Source organism: Accipiter gentilis, chromosome 16, assembly GCF_929443795.1.
Source record: "Accipiter gentilis chromosome 16, bAccGen1.1, whole genome shotgun sequence".
NCBI classification, from domain to species: Eukaryota; Metazoa; Chordata; class Aves; order Accipitriformes; family Accipitridae; genus Astur; species Astur gentilis.
The window spans coordinates 1,122,251-1,137,468 of record NC_064895.1 but is presented as its reverse complement, the minus strand read 5'-3'; the positions used below and the strand labels follow the sequence as shown (position 1 = coordinate 1,137,468).

The following is a 15,218-nucleotide window of genomic DNA, read 5'->3' as shown; positions in this document are numbered from 1 at the left end:
CCCCTAAAGAGAGAGGTCTGATTGCTCTCGCCTTGGCATTTGATAGGTCACAAATTATCCTCTGTGTTAGAAGCTCTGCCTGGGCACAGTGGGCTGTTTGTGGGAGAGAATCCAAAGTTTTGGAAACCAATCTGCGTTGCTCAGAAAAGAGCACGGAAGAAGGTCTCTGCCTTTGTTTGCCTCCCATCCCTTCAATCATATTGCTTCAAGTTACCGAAAGAAGTCAAGCAAGCAAACAGTTTGTAATGGGCTCTAATTGATTTTAATGTTCTAGAGAACAATAAAGAGCAAACCAGGTAATTTATATAAAAAAATGGCCAAAAAACCCCTGCCTTTGCAGAACGGTTTCTGTTACACGCTTTCCTGTGTGCTCACCTAACAGATGGTAAGGACTCTGAAGGAACTATTCAGTCTCTGGGCTAAATGGCCTTGAACCAAGTACCATGCCAGGAAACAACATGTAGGAAAGTTCATTTCTTATAATGAGGAAACAGATTTATTACGATAAAGGTTACTCTGGGTCTGCCATCCTTGGTGTGAAGCCTGCGCTTTATGCCTTCCTGGCATGAATTCAGTGAGATTCGGTGGTGTTTCTCCAAGGGATGTGGCCAGCCGGACCTGGTGGGTCATTCTGTCCCAACTCTAATCAGTTTTATTTCCAGTCCTCACTTGCTTTGCCAAGCAGCTGCTTGGGGAGGGGGGGGGGGGGCCAGCTTGGGTGGGGGAGCTGGGATTCCTATAGGGATCAGCCTCTCTGCTCTAGGCTGCTTTGGCTGCAAAAGTGAGTGTTAAGTAAATATCTGGCTAATTTCTGCACGCCCTCCAAGGTAGAAGCAGTCTCCCATCCCATCACCTTGCTGCTAACACTGATAGCAACACGCACAGCCTCTCTCTAACCTTTGTTTTTTTCCATCCCCTTCTCTGGTCAAGCAGAAAGCCCAAAGGAGAGCTCTGAGCCCACCGGCTCCCCTGCTCCTGTCATCCAGCACAGCTCCGTGACGGCCTCCCCCAACGGGCTCAGCGTCCGCTCGGCGGCAGAAGCGGTTGCCACTTCGGTGCTCACTCAGATGGCGAGCCAAAGGACAGAACTGAGCATGCCGATACCGTCACACGTCATCATGGCTCCACAGTCGCAGTCTGCTGGCAGATGATGTCACAGCCTGTGCGTGTGACACGGAGCTAACCGCGAACTCGCAGCCAGAGAGACTGACCATTACTAAGTCCCTGATGAGTGGGGGCCGATAAGGATTTTTATTTCTTTCTTTTTTTTTTTTTTTTTTTTTTTTTTCCAAGTGAGTTAAGGGCAGCTATGGCGCTTCTTACACTGCATAGCCTGTACAGATCCTGGCCCCCAACCGCTGCCTTGCCATTGCCTGTCCCCACAGGACGGCCGCGGATTGAGCCCTTTTCTCGATCCTTCAGTTGACGATCCGTCAACTCAGAGAGTCATCTGAACACACAGAGCCTCACTTTGAAAAGCACCTTGAAAGGTTCACTTTCAGGTATCAGTTACATTAACACTAAACCTCCATGCTTGGTGGATCCCCTTGGCGCTTTCACTCTTCCAAGTACCCCCCCTCCCTCCTCCTCCACTCTCAGCAAAGGAAAACATAGCTCTTGGGAGGCTGTGACATTTAGTCGTGCTGTCAATGTATTTTATTTTTAACAGCATGCTGCTTCCAGGCATCTGCTCCCCCCTCTGCTCTAGCTACCTGAAACATTGCACCTTCGCACAAGAAGCCTCCTTGAGCTCTGAGGTTAAAGGAATCGAGGTTAGTCTTGTCACATGCTAACTCCCAAGATGCCAGTGACAGATTTGGACATGATGGGAGTGTAATCGCTGTAAATCAGTTTGTGCCCAACAGTTGGGAGAGGGGAACACGGGGCCGGGTGGGGACACACGTTCCTGGTCACTTGTGCCACACTGGGAGCTGCAGACATTCACGTGCTGCTCTTGTAACGGGACGCTGTGGTTGCTGGAAAAAAGGTACCGTCTCTTCTAGCAGCAGAGGGGCTGCTCTCAGTCTTCCTTACAGTAAATTGGTGCTGCTCTGCATCTGCTGGGACCAGTGCAAAGGCACTCTGGGAGGTACATGAAAGGATGAGCCAGCCCAGCAGGCAGTAGTAATGCAAGTCCCAGAATTCTTCATCTGCTCCCAACTCCACTGTACACCTTAGCAAACAAATCCCTCCATTTCCAAGGATCATCTCCTTTACACATAACCTCGATGACCTTAATAATGGTGGCCTTAAATCGTGAATTAGTTGCCTGTTCCAAAGGGAGAGAGCACGAAGTAGTGTTTCTATTTGCCCGGTCCTTTACCTCTTTTTCATGATTATCTTCTGCTCTCGGTGATGGAGCATCTGTTGCTTCCCAGCCAGAGCAAATGAAGGATTCACAGAGCTTCCAGGTTCACAGGGCAAGTTAAAAACCCAACCTTGATATTGAAAGATGTTTGGAATCAGGTCTGCTTTCTTGCTGGGCAGGCATAGCAGGCGTGTGTGTCTGTGTGTGCTTCCCGAGGCTGCTGCTGGCCCTGGGCAAGCGAGTGGAGTTGATAGTTTGGGAAGGGGTGCTTTTCAGGCTCTTGGAAGGAGCCTCCCCACAAGTCTGTGGAGCTGCATCAGCCCTTGGTCTTCATCTCCTTCACGGGAGGTCCCTCCTCACCTGAGCTCTCGCCCACCTCAGGTTGCACTCGCCACTTTTGAGCCAAGTTTGTTTGTCAAAGTGATTTCGTTTGGCTTATCCAGACTTGGAAGGTTTCCAGGGACAGCAAAACCCAAAGCAAAGCCTGAGCAAGGAACCCGGATCCCATTATGGATGGGGAAGTTCAGCAGTTTGTTTTTTCTATAGATGGGATCTGTCTTCTTCCCCTCCTCTCTTTTTCAGGTTTTCGTCGACTTCTTGGCAGTATCAACCGTGGCGTTTCCTGGGTTTGGTTTGTCTTGACACAGTGCTGCTCTTGCGCTCCTCTGGTTTCTCTTGCTCATCTTGAGAGTCGTCTTATGGGTAATCAGGGTCACTTCTGGCCTCGGCAGTTTGCACTTCTGGTTCAGATCCTGCGTAGCCCCCCCAGACCCGCCTTTTGTTTCTGTAAAACTGGTTCTGCAGAGTCTGTGTGTGAACAGATGTTTTGGCTCTTACTATCCCAACACGGTATGTGTTTCTGCAGTGAGAGTGAGCTGTGAGAACAGGACACGGGGGGTTTTGGCGTGCCTTAAATCCGTGTGACCTGGAGAAAAAGGGGTTTCAACCAGGTGAGGCACACTGGGGGATCAGGACCTTTTTGGGGGGCCAAGATCTAAGGCAGAGGGTTCGCAGGAGGTACGAGATCCAGCCCAGCTCTGCTTCGTCTCCTGTTGCTGCTGCTGGATTCAGGCTGTAGACCTGTGACAGGGAACAGCAGAAAACCTTTTGCTCCTTTGCGTGGTCCAAAAAGGTGTAAAAATGACCCGTCTCGCAGCAAAGGGATTTGCTCTGGTCTTTGGATCTCCTCAGTTTGTTTCAGGGGGCTTTGAAACAAGTGTGTCTCTCTCTTTCTTTGTCTGGGAATAGCAGGAATGACAAAAATGTGTTGTAAACATATTTGCTTTGTCGCCCGGCAGCCGTTGGGTCCCTGTCCCTTGGTGCATAGTGCTCGGAGCCAGGAGCTGGGACAGCATGTGGGGAGCGAGCGGTTTTGTGTCCGGCAGTGCCGACTGTAGCTCACCAGCTCCTCCTAGGCTCACCAAGTGTTCAGCTCTGCAGAAAAACTGTCTGTCGAGGAAAAGTGTTCATTGAAAGCAGAGAGAAAGGAGGAATTGAGCTCTGGGCTGATCCCAGCGCCGGTTCCTTGTTTGCTTCGTGGCATCAGGGTCTGGTGGGTGAGGCAGAGGCGAGGAGCAGCTGGTGGCTTTGCTGGCAGGGTTGGAAGGAGGGAGCGAAGGGTGACATTGGAGAGGCAGCAAATCTGGGACAGACACACACAGGGCAGCGTTAGCATCGAATGCAGCAGCTTCCCCAGCTCCTTACTTTCACCCTTAGGGACTAGAAGTGACCCAATTTTGCATGATTGGAGAGCCGAGATCGCCCAGCCTGCCTGCGACTTGTCTGTGTCCCACAAAAGGGCTTTCCCTGCCCTGACTGCTCCGACCCTTGAGACCTCGTAGCACCATCAGGCATCGCAAGGTACCTCAGAGCTTGCTGCTGACGAGTTGGGGTGGATGCAAAGAGCAGCTTTTCTCCTCGTCCCTCTGTGCCTCGGTGCTCCTGATGTCATCAGTGCTGCCCCGCTCCAGCATCTTCCCATCTCGGCTCCCTTCCACCTGTGAGTGTTTAGTGCCTTGAAAAACCTGCGAACCCATGAAAACATGGTTGTAAAGCTCCAAACCTGGGCAGCAATAATCAGGGAACAAGTGTTTGACCGTACCTTAATGTTTGGGTTTTTTTAATCGACAGGGTTGCAGCTTTCCTGTGTCCCCCTTCGGGTGTGTTTTACCCCAACAGTGTTCAATACCCGCACTGCTGCTGCGAAAGCAGGTCCCAGAGCAGGTTTCAGGTCCCCATTTCTCTTGCTGACAGCAGCCCTGCTTGCAGGGAGGGAGACAAGTGGTGTGAAGCAGGAATCCTCCCAGTCTGGACAGGCTGAGCTCGCAATAAGGAAGGTAGCCAAAAATCCAGCATAGCTAACACATCTCCCCCCACCAGCCTCAGGCAACGGAGGAGTTCTCCAGTCCCATCCCGGTGCAGTGGATGGATGTCCCAAGCCATAAATGTGATTTTTTTGGGGGCACATGGATGAGGTTCATCCCTTGTTGGGGTCACAAAAGGTGCCTGGCAGAGCTCATGCTGAGCAGGTCTTAAACCTCAGGGGCTGAACGTCGCGATGCTGGTGTGGCTGTCACTTTTCCAGCAGGAGGGACAGGTTTGGTTTTTAAGAGGTGACTTCCCAGGCTTTTCGGACAGGAGGGTACGTAGAGAGAGCATTTTCCACCAGCACTTTCTCCAGCGCCTTCATGCTGGTAGAGCAGCCATGCCTGGGTATGTCGGGCTGCCCAAGTAATTAAAAGCCAGCTGCCGAAAAGCCAGGGTCGATGTGGTCTCCTCTCCCGGAGCCAAGCTGCCCGTGCCGCTCCCAGGGAGCCTTTGGACTCCGAGGTGTGGAAATCCCTGCTGAGCACTTCACACGGCTCCAAAGAGCCGAACGGCTGGTGGGTTGCTGCCCCACATCATCTCCTCCTTCCTCATCGCTTCTCTCGGAGATGGTTTCTTCTCTAGGTCAGCATGGCAGTAACTGTAGAGGATGTGCTTTAGTTTTGGTGGTAATTAGGGGTTGGTTTTGGTTGGGAAGACAAACTTTCTGGCAGGTCGGTGATGCGGGGTCCCCCCAGACCCGTGAGGACGGGTGAGGGTGAAGGTGGCTTTTTCTTACGCTGGTTCAACTCTTGCTTGAAGGCTTTGCAGATGTCTTTGGATGGGGCAAAAAAACCCAACTGATTTCTGCTCCAGGATCATTTCTCCTGCTTTTCAGAGGCTCCTGGGGGCTGGCAGCCACCTGGCCAGCTCCGCTCGGCAGCTCGCCGAGCACCTGCACTTTCCCCTGCCATCCCTCAGGCCTCAGCCGCGGTGCCTTAACCGAAACCCCGGTTAGTGCCAGTGTCAGTCCTGTGGCTTCCCGCACGCTTTTCCCCAAAACCCATCTCTGCGGTAGCAGTGTTTGGATCGGTTGGGATCTCCATCCTTCCTCCGTGGCCTAATGGATGAGGGGAGAGCGATATGGGGGCTCCTCGCAGGAGCGTGGGAAAGCCCTGCTGCGTTTAAAGGTCGCGTTTAGATTGCGCTTGGGTTGGGGAGAGCCCGACTGGTGGCATCGGCCATTGGGAGTCGGGGGTTTTTATGGATCCGTCTTTGCTGTAATGTCGAATAGAAACAAATGGCTGAAAAACACATCCCAGGGCAGCCGTTCCCCTGCCCCGGGGCAATGCTGAACCCCGGGAGGGCTCCTGATGGAGGGGAGCGCTCCCTCCTCTCCCTCGGTGGAGATGAAGATCTCCTCATTGGCCTCCAAACGCTTCAGGACTTGGGGGAGGTTGGGGGGGTTTGGTGCCACCTTTCCACCCCCACCCCCAAACTGGTCCTGGATTTCAATGGCTTAGCTGAGAAATATGTCATCTTTGGACTTGTGGAGCTGTTTTTGTTTGGTGGTGTTGTCGTTGTCCCCGTCCCCCCCCCCAGTTTCATGGACAGGCGGGCTTCAGGCAGCGGTGATGCTCTCCTGCCCCGAAACGAACCCAGGAGGTGACAGAGGGACCTGATGGTCCCTGGGGACACGGCAGGAGGGTCCTGGGTGTCCCCCCGTTCCCCCCCAGCTGCTTTGTAGGGCGAGCTTTGACGATCAATAACGGAAGAAGCCAAGAAAAAGGAAACACACACCACCACCCCCCAACCCCCTCCGGAAAGCGTAACTATGAGGGTGTAGTATCTATTAAAAAAATACATATCTATGAGTATATACAGACCTATATAGACATATATCAACTTCCTGAATGGATGCGCAGCTCCTTATGCAATGAAATGGTTTTCTAGCTGTAACCCCTTCCCGCGGCCCCCCCGGGCCCCGAGGGATCCCCTCTGCACAGGCTCCTGTGAGCGGGTCCTCACAGCCCCCGCGAGGGCCCAGGGACGTGGAGGGGGGACGCGGGGGGGGGGGACGTGGGGGGAACATGTCCCAGCCCCCCGCCCCCCCCCACCTCGGCCGCGTCGTACCGAACATGTAATGTGCCTTTTATTTATGCTGCAAATATAACATTAAAATTTTACCCAGGAGCTGGTGGCTGCTGCCCTCTGCTTCGCTGGGGGGGGTGGTGGGGTGTCCCCCTCCGTTGGGGACAACCCTGGTGTCACCTTGGCCATCCCCTGGCTGGGGGACACGGCGTGGGGTGGCCCTGGGGTGACAGTTTTGGCTGTGTGACGACCCTCGGCCATCATCTGGGTGACACCGGCCGGCCATCGGACAGGCTTGGGGACACGGGGGGGGCCGTCGCCCCCCTGGCTGACACAGCAGGTGAGCCTGCGGGGAAGGAGGGGGGGCGAGCAGGGGCTCGGGACACCCTCGGGCTGAGGATTTGGGGTGATTCCAGCTGGATTTGGGTGGGAGGGAGGGGGTGAAACCCGGGGCGGGGGGAGAGTCCCGGGGAGCGAGGGAGCCGCGGCCGCCCCGTCGGGGCTGCAGGAGCGCGGAGCGGCCGCGGGGTGGCGGCAGCGGGACGCGGCGGAGCGGGCGGGGGGTCCCGGGGACGGGACGGGGAGCGGGGGGGGGGGGGGGGGGGTCTTGTTCTGACGGGGCGGGCAGCCCCGGTGGTGCCGGTTGAGGGTCCCGGGTGGGGGGAAGGGGGGTGCGGGGCCCTCCCCGTCCGTCTGTCCGTCCGTCCGTCCCCGGCGGCGGCTGTCGCGGCTGGTAAATGGGTTTAATTAGCGGCGCCCGGCGGTGGCGGGGCCAGGATTGATCCCCGCAATCTTCCGCTCCCCCGGGACCCCCCCGGCGGCCCGGCCCGGCTATAAAAAGCGGCGAAGGCGGCCACGGTGGGCGGTGGGGGCGATGGCGGGGCGGCTGCTGCTGCTGCTGCTGCTGCTGCTGGCGGGGACCCTGCGCGCCGCCCGCTGCTGCCCCGGACCCCCCGACCCCGGTACCGACCCCGACCTCGACCTCGGCCCCGGCCCGGACCCGGTGAGCCCCGGTCCGCGCCGCGCCGTCGGGGCTGGGGGGAGGGGGGGCAAGCGGGACTGCGGCCGGGGCAGGAGACCGGGCTTTTCGGGTTGGGAGGGGGGGGGGGAACAGGGGACGCCCCCCCTGGGCCCGGGGCTGCCGTGATCCCCCCCGTCCGACCCCTCCACAGGTCGCCGCCGCTCCCCCGGGGCAGCCCCCCCCCCGCCGCCGCCGCCGCCCTGGGCGCGCTGCTCCGCTCCCTGCAGCGCCCCGACCGCAGCCGGGGGTCCCTCCTCCAGCCGCAGAGGTGAGCGGGACCGGGGGGAGAGGGGGGTCCCGGGGGGGGGGGGGGGGGGGTCTGGGGAACCCCGGGGGAGCCGGGGAGCTGCGGGGCCGTCGAGGGACCCGGGTGTTTGGGGACAGCGGGGGGACCCGGGTGGTTTGGGGGCACCCAGAGGGGATGGGGGGGGGCGGCCTGGCCGGTGCCGGGATGGGGGTGCCCGTTGGTGTCCGTGTGTCCATGTACGTCCACCCCCGGCCATGTCCCTCACTCCGTCCATTCCCATCTGTCCCGCTGTGTCTGTCCGTCCCGCTGGCTCCATTGATCCCCTTCTGTCTGTCTGTCCCCAGTCACCCATCCCCGTCTGTCCCCATCCCTGTCCGTTTGTCCATCCTCTTCTGTCCCTCTGTCCCCTTTTGTCCCTCTGACCCCATCTATGCCTGTGCATCCCTTGTCCGTCCATCCCCATCGTTCCGTCCTGGTCAGCGGGTGTCAGCGGTGCAGTGTCCCCACTGCAGGTTCGGGCGGGGGCTGCAGGGGGGCTCCCCGGCCCGGCTCAGCCCCCGCAGCTGGGACCCTCCGGCTGCCCCGTTCTGGACCATGGCGACGCCGCAGCGCTTCGGCCGCCGCCGCTGAGCGTCCGTCCGTCCTTCTGTCCGTTTCTGGAGCTGTCCGTCTGGAAAGCCATCCGTGAGTCCGTCCATGAGTCCGTCTGTCCGTGGGTTCATCCGTCACCCAATAAACTGGTGCCACTCACCCCTGAACACTTGCTCTGGTTTTGCCCCTGGGGGACTCGGGGGGAGACCTGCCCCCTTTCTGCCCTCCCCACACCCCACAAATGCCCCCCAGCCCCCCCAAAAAGACACCAACGCGGGGAGTTTACAAACCCCCCCAGCTTTATTCCCGGGGGCTCGCCTGGGGACCCTCCTTGCTCCCGGGGGGGGCCAGGACGGAGGGTGCCCCCGGGCCCTGAGGTCTGTCCGGGCTCCGTCTGGGGGGCCGCGTGTCTGTCCGTCTGTCTGTCAGCAGGTCCAGGTGCCCACAGGGTGTGTCAGTGGGGCTGGGTGTCTGTCTGGGTGTCCGTGGGTGGGTCTGGGTGCCCACCAGTGGGTCCAGGCATCCATCCCGAGGTCCGTGTGTTGGTCAGTGAGTCCAGGGGTCCATCTGTGGGTCTGTCGGAGTGTCTGTGGGTCCGTCCAGGTGTCAGTGGGTAGGTGGAGTGGGGGGGGCTCACTTGCCCCCCGCCATGATGCGGAGGTACTGGAGGGCGTTGCGGGCGGCCTGGGAGCGGGCGCCGTCACGGGAGGGGGCCGCGCCGTGGCACACCGTGGCTGGCTGCGTCGACAGCTCCACCAGGCACTGGTGCAGCCCGCTGAGGCTCAATGCATCTGGGGGACGGACGGACGGACATGGGGACGGGCCACCGTCACCCTAACCCCCCACCCCACCCCCCTAAACCACCCACAACACCCCCCCCCCCCCCCCCGAGCCTGGGCAGGGGCACCCATGGGTCTTGGTGGGGTGCCCAGAGAGGAGGGGATACTCACCGATGTCGAGGTAGCTGATGGCGAAGCTCTGCTCCTCGGAGAGCTCCTGCAGGAGGGCGCAGGCCCCCGCACCCATGGGTGCCAGCGGGTGACTCCGCAGCTGCACGATCTTCTCACCCGCCGAATTCCGTAGGGAGTCCCAGGTGCAGCCGGGCGCTCGGCCCCGCAGACCCTCCAGCCTGGGGCCCGCCTGTGGGGACAGGGCGCTCGGGGACCATCCCGACCCCCCACGGGGACTCGGGGACCATCTGGACCCCTGCACGGGGATGTGGGGGCTCAGGGACCACCCAGAGTCCCACGCAGGGACATGGGGGCTCAGGGACCCGCCGGACCCCTAAGTGGGGACATGGGGGCTTGGAAATTGCAGGGACCCCAACACGGGGACCACCCGTGGGGGTTTGGGGACCACCAGGACCCCTGTGCAGGGACACCCTTGAGGTGCAGGGGCTCAGAAACCATATGGACCCTATGTGGGGACACAGTGGCTCAGACACCACCAGGACCCTCAGACACGGGGACCCCCTTTGGGGACAAGGGGGCTCAGGGACCCCCAATGTGGGGCCACACCAGTAATGTGGGGGCTGTTGGGACCCCCACACTGTGTCCCTTCGGGAGACATGGGGGCCTGGAGACTGCAGGACCTCCCCCCCTATTCAAGCACCCTCCATGGGGATCAAGCCCACCCACCCAGGGACCCCAAATCCAGAGGGTCCCCCCCCAGGTCACCCTTGAGTGTCCCCCTGCCCTACTGCCCCCCCAACTTTAATCATTGGGGGTCCATAAACCCTGAAATAGGGGGTACAGAGGTGCCCGTGTCCCCTGTTAACCTCCCAGGGTGATCTTGGGGTGCCTGTGTCCCCCGTTAGCCCCCCCGGGGTGGTCTTGGGGTGCCCGTGTCCCCCATTAACCCCTCGCCAGCCGGTACCATAGAGAACTGGTCCTCCTCCACTTCGGCCTCGCTGCCCTCCCGCGGCTCCATGGGGACATTGTGGATCCGCACCAGCATCTTGGCAGCCGCGTTGCGCTTTGCCAGCTTCTTGGAGGTGCCGCTGCCTGTGGGGACGGGACAAGGGACACCGAGGTGAGCCTGGCACCCTGTCGTGTCCCCCGACACGTACCCAGGGTTGGGAGGGTGAAGGGGGGTTGCCCCAGCCCCATACCAATCTCCACGAAGCGCTCCACGCGGCAGGTCATGGTGAACTCCTTGCGATGCGCTGGCCCCGACTCCTGCGTTACCGTGTACTCGGGCAGGCGCCAGCCCTTCTGCACCACCAGCTCCTGGCGGGGGGGGGATGACACACAAATGGGGGGGTCTGGGGAGGGCAGGGCCACGGATTTCCCCCTGAAACGGGGAGAGCTGCCTCCAGAAAGGAGCTGCCATCCCCGAAACAGGTGGGGCCAGCCCCAAAATGGGTCCACTGCCTCCAAAATGGGAATAACCGTCCCCAAAATGGGGATAAATAGTCCCTAAAATGGGTCCACTGTCCCCAACAGGGATAACCATCCCCAAAATGCATCCACTGTCCCCAAAACAGGGATAACTAGTCCCAAAATGGGGATAAACATCCCCAAAATGGGGAGAACTGTCCCCAGAATAGGTCCACCATCCCCAAAACAGGGATAATCGTCCCCAAAAGGGGCAAGAGCACCCCCCAACTGGGGAGAGGAAGCCCCCAAACATCACCACCACCCCTAAAATGGGTAAGGTCACCCCCAAAGGGGCATGGCCCCCCCCGGATAGGGATGGCCATCCCCAAAACAGGCTCGTCACCCCCAAAACGGGGACAGCCACCAAGTCGGGGCGGCGGGGGCACGTCTCCTCTTGTCACAGCCCGTGGTGTCACCCACCTGCAGAGCCCCCACGGGGTTACACTCCGACTGGGGGGGGGACACGGGCGTCTTCATCTCCAGGGGGGTGCCCCTGCGTGGGGCAGACGGGCACGGCATGAGGGGGGCACGACGGGGGGACAGCTCTGAGGCCCCCCACGCCAGGACCCCCAGGTTGGGGAGGCAAGGTGGTGTAACGGGGTGCCGGGAGCTGAGCTTTTGGGGGGGCATGGTGCTCCCCCTGCCCAGGCCCGGCACCTGGGTGCCCCCCACCCCATTACCTGGGCGAGGGTGGGGGCGCAGCGGGTGCTGGGGGGGTGGCCACGGGGCCGAGCTCAACCGGGGGCTCTGGGGGGAAAGGAGAGCTTGGGGATAAAAGGTGAGACGTTAACGCCCGAGCTGGCCCCCCCAAACCTCTCTCCCTGCCAACGCTCCAGGCAACCCCAGCCCCTCGGGTGCCCCAAATCCTGCCAGACACCCCAAATTCCCTTGGGACCCCAGATCCCCTGGTATTCCCAACCCCCCCAGGCATCCCCAAGTCTCTTGGCTCCCCTAAGATACCCCTAATCCCCCACCGCCTCAACCCCCACCCTGGCACCCCCGAATTCAACTGAGCTGCCTAAACCCCCAAATCCCCTGGGATGCACAAGTCCCCCAGCATCCCCAATCACCCTGGGTACCCCCAAACTCCCCTAGATACCCTCAAGCCCCTGCAGACTCCCCACAAACACACCAGGCCCAGGTGCCCAGCACCCCTGGGGTACTCGCAACCCCCTGGGTACCCCCAGACCACCTGCACACCCCCCACCCAGCACCCCAAAGTTCCCCTAGCACCTCCTGGACACACTCAACACCCTCCTCTGTACACCCAGCACCCCCCGGCGCCCCCCCAGCTCCCTCCAACCCCATCCTGTGCTGCACCCTGACCCCCATCCTGATCTCCCAGCACCCTGGGGATCCCGTCCCCCCCTCACCTGGGCTCCTCAGGGGTGGTGGGCTCCAGCATGTTTCCCCCTTTGAGCAGCTTCAGGGCCACCTCGGCCGCTTTGTGCTTCGCCGCCTTCTTGCTGGGCCCCTGCCCTGGGGGAGACACCGGCTGAGCGAGGGTTGGGGGGGATGCCTGGGGCCCCCCCAGACCCCTCACAGACCACGGGCTGTGCTTACGGCTGCCACAGCCCAGGGGTCAGGGTCCTGGGGGATCCCTCTGCCATTACCCCAGCAGCAGGGTGCCAGGAGGTCCCCAAGTGTCCCAGGCATTGGGGTCCTGGGTGATCCCTCACCAGGACCCACTTTTTGGGATCCCAGGGGATCCCCAGGTATCGAGGTCCCAAGCGATCCCCCACCAGGACCCACTTATAGGGGTCCCAGGGAATCCCTGAGTGTCCCAAGCATGGGGGTCCCAGGTGATACCCCACCAGACCCTGCTTTTTACAGATCCTAGGGGATCCCCCACCAGGACCCACTTTTCTAGGGACTCAAGAGATCTCTGAGTGCCCCAGACATTGGGGTCCTGGGCAATGCCCCACCATGATTCACTTTTTGGGGTCCCAAGAGATCCCTGAGTGTCCCAGGCATTGGGATCCCAGGTGATTCCCCCACCAGGACCCACTTTTTTAGGGATCCCAGGGGATCCCCCACCACAACCCACCTTTAGGGATCCCCCAGCACACATCCCCACCATCCTGGGGACAACCCCCGTGTCCTCACTGTCCGCCCCCTTCCACATCCCAGGCAAGCGAGATCCACCCCAGGTCACCCTCTCTGGGCTGTCCCCCCACCTCACCCCCTGCCAGCATGGGGGTGAGGGAGGTGAGGCGGGGGGACAGCCTGGAAGCAGAGGGTGTCAGGGACCCACCGGTGCAGCTGATGTCCCCAACGGTGACACGGAAGGTGAAGTTGGGCTGATGGGCTTGTCCCTCGGCCTTCAGGAGGTCGTAGCCGGGGGTCTTGCCTATGCGAGTGCCATATTCCTGCAGCAGGCTGATGGGCGTCTTCCCGGGGTTGGCGGCCAGCATCTGCTCCAGGCTGGGGACAGGGCTGTCACCAGCCCAAGCAGGGGTCAGAGGGGACCGGTGGGGGTACGGATTGGGAGGAAGAGGGGTGGTGGGAGAGGCTGGCACAGCCCACATGGGGTGGGGACGTGGGTGGCATTGCCAGGCAGCACAGGGACACGGGGACAGGGGTGGCACTGCCATGTAGCATGGGGGCATGGGGATAGGGGGACAGGGGTGGCACTACCACATAGGATGGGGACATGGGGACAGGGCTGTCACCAGCCTGAGCAGGGTGCAGAGGGGACCGGCGAGGGGGGTAAAGTGGGAGAGGATGGCATTGACGTGGAGAGCGGGGATGCGGGGACAGGGGTGTCACCAGCGTGTGGGCGTGTGGGAAAAGGGGTGGCATCACCACACAGCGTGGGGACAGAGGTGGCACTGGCGTGTGGAGACATGGGGACAGGGGTGGCATCGCCACTTGGCACGGGGACACGGGGACAGGGCTGGCACCAACAAGCAGCGCAGGGACACCAGGACGAGGGACGAAGCCTCCACGCAGGGTGGGCTGGCATTCACCACGTGGCACGGGGGACACGGCGACAGGGATGGAGCCCCCGGGTAGCGTGGGGGACAAGGGGAAGAGGGGGCTGGTACTGGCCACACGCCGTGGGGACACAGGGACAGGGACGGAGCCACCACGCGCCGTGGCGACACGGGTGACACCGCCACAGAGCACGGGAACAGGCCTGTAGCCCACACACACACGCAGCGTAGAGCCCGGTCCCACAGACCCCGGTAACCGAGGGACAACCCCAGGGGCCTACAGGTAGGCCTCAACCTCCCTCTCTCCGTCAGGAGAAGAATAATCCCGGTTTGGACGGGGGTGGGTATCCCGGGAAGGGGGGGAAGGAGGGGGGTATCCCGGGAAGGAGGGGGTTGGGGGGGGTAGGTGGGTGTCCGGTACCTGGGGAAGCCGCCGCTCCGCCTGGCCCCGCCGCCCGCCCCCTCCTCGCTCATCCCCGCCGCGCTCCGTCCCGCCGCCCGCGCCGCCAGGGGGCGCCCGCTGAGGCCCCGCCCCGCGGGGGATGATGGGAAAGGAGAGGGCGCCGCGCGGGGGATTGTGGGAAGCGCAGTCCGCCGCCGGCAGCTGCGGCTTCCCCCCCACCCCCTCCCCCACGGCGGACTACACTTCCCACAACCCCCCGCGCGCGGGGAATGCTGGGAAGGTGGAGGACGCGGGAGGCGGGGCTACGTGGCGTGGGCGGGCGGGGGGCGGTCCTGCCTCAGTTTCCCGCTCTGGACGGGGGCGGGGGGGTATAAGGGGGGGGGCATGGGGGGGGACGGGGGGGACGGGGACAGACGGACAGGGATGGACATGGATCCGTGGACGGGGACAGTGGGGACAGGCGGGGGGGGGGAACAGGGACAGACGGACAGGGACCTATGGATGGGGACAATGGGGACAGGGACAGACGGACAGGGACCTATGGATGGGGACAATGGGGACAGGGACAGACGGACAGGGAAGGACAGGGAGCCATGGATGGGGACAATGGGGACAGGGACAGACGGACAGGGAAGGACAGGGAGCCATGGATGGGGACAATGGGGACAGGGACAGACGGACAGGGAAGGACAGGGAGCCATGGATGGGGACAATGGGGACAGGGACAGACGGACAGGGAAGGACAGGGAGCCATGGATGGGGACAATGGGGACAGGGACAGACGGACAGGGAAGGACAGGGAGCCATGGATGGGGACAATGGGGACAGGGACAGACGGACAGGGAAGGACAGGGAGCCATGGATGGGGACAATGGGGACAGGGACAGACGGACAGGGAAGGACAGGGAGCCATGGATGGGGACAATGGGGACAGGCAGG

The 15,218-nt window shown here is 61.4% G+C and overlaps 3 protein-coding genes across 6 annotated transcripts in view; 2 read left to right on the top strand and 1 right to left on the bottom strand.

Moving 5' to 3' along the window:
* LOC126046428 (cyclic AMP-dependent transcription factor ATF-7) overlaps window positions 1-6,762 on the top strand; it is a 70,410-nt gene extending 63,648 nt beyond the window's left edge. For all 3 annotated transcript variants that reach the window (XM_049818796.1, XM_049818794.1, XM_049818795.1), the window contains one exon: window positions 934-6,762. In XM_049818796.1, the coding sequence (XP_049674753.1) occupies window positions 934-1,151 (218 nt within the window). In that variant the 3' untranslated portion in view covers window positions 1,152-6,762. The remainder of the gene's footprint in view (window positions 1-933) is intronic.
* NPFF (neuropeptide FF-amide peptide precursor) lies at window positions 4,866-8,709 on the top strand. The gene is made up of 5 exons (XM_049819354.1): window positions 4,866-4,949; window positions 5,907-6,175; window positions 7,545-7,706; window positions 7,876-7,992; window positions 8,484-8,709. The coding sequence occupies exons 1-5, from the start codon at window positions 4,866-4,868 to the stop codon at window positions 8,599-8,601; spliced, it is 750 nt and encodes a 249-aa protein (XP_049675311.1). The 3' UTR covers window positions 8,602-8,709.
* Window positions 8,710-8,861: 152 nt separating this feature from the next.
* On the bottom strand, window positions 8,862-14,388 carry TARBP2 (TARBP2 subunit of RISC loading complex). 2 transcript variants are annotated; one of them, XM_049819257.1, is made up of 9 exons: window positions 14,298-14,388; window positions 13,195-13,376; window positions 12,314-12,419; window positions 11,621-11,704; window positions 11,361-11,433; window positions 10,673-10,790; window positions 10,438-10,565; window positions 9,513-9,702; window positions 8,862-9,353 (listed from the first exon to the last, which is right to left on the bottom strand). In XM_049819257.1, exons 1-9 carry the CDS (start codon window positions 14,348-14,350, stop codon window positions 9,196-9,198), a joined length of 1,092 nt encoding a protein of 363 aa, XP_049675214.1. In that variant the 5' UTR covers window positions 14,351-14,388; the 3' UTR covers window positions 8,862-9,195. The 2 variants fall into 2 exon arrangements, with proteins under 2 accessions (XP_049675214.1, XP_049675215.1); XM_049819258.1 differs by lacking the exon at window positions 11,621-11,704.
* Window positions 14,389-15,218: the final 830 nt, after the last annotated feature.

Coding starts and splice junctions, on each gene's coding strand:
- NPFF (XM_049819354.1), top strand. CDS start 4,866: ATGCTGGTGTGGCTGTCACTTTTCCAGCAGGAGGGACAGGTTTGGTTT. Junction 7,707..7,875: donor TCGGCCCCGGCCCGGACCCG/GTGAGCCCCGGT, acceptor ACCCCTCCACAG/GTCGCCGCCGCTCCCCCGGG. Junction 7,993..8,483: donor TCCCTCCTCCAGCCGCAGAG/GTGAGCGGGACC, acceptor TCCCCACTGCAG/GTTCGGGCGGGGGCTGCAGG.
- TARBP2 (XM_049819257.1), bottom strand. CDS start 14,350: ATGAGCGAGGAGGGGGCGGGCGGCGGGGCCAGGCGGAGCGGCGGCTTC. Junction 10,566..10,672: donor GGAGCGCTTCGTGGAGATTG/GTATGGGGCTGG, acceptor CCGTCCCCACAG/GCAGCGGCACCTCCAAGAAG. Junction 9,354..9,512: donor CATCAGCTACCTCGACATCG/GTGAGTATCCCC, acceptor TCCGTCCCCCAG/ATGCATTGAGCCTCAGCGGG.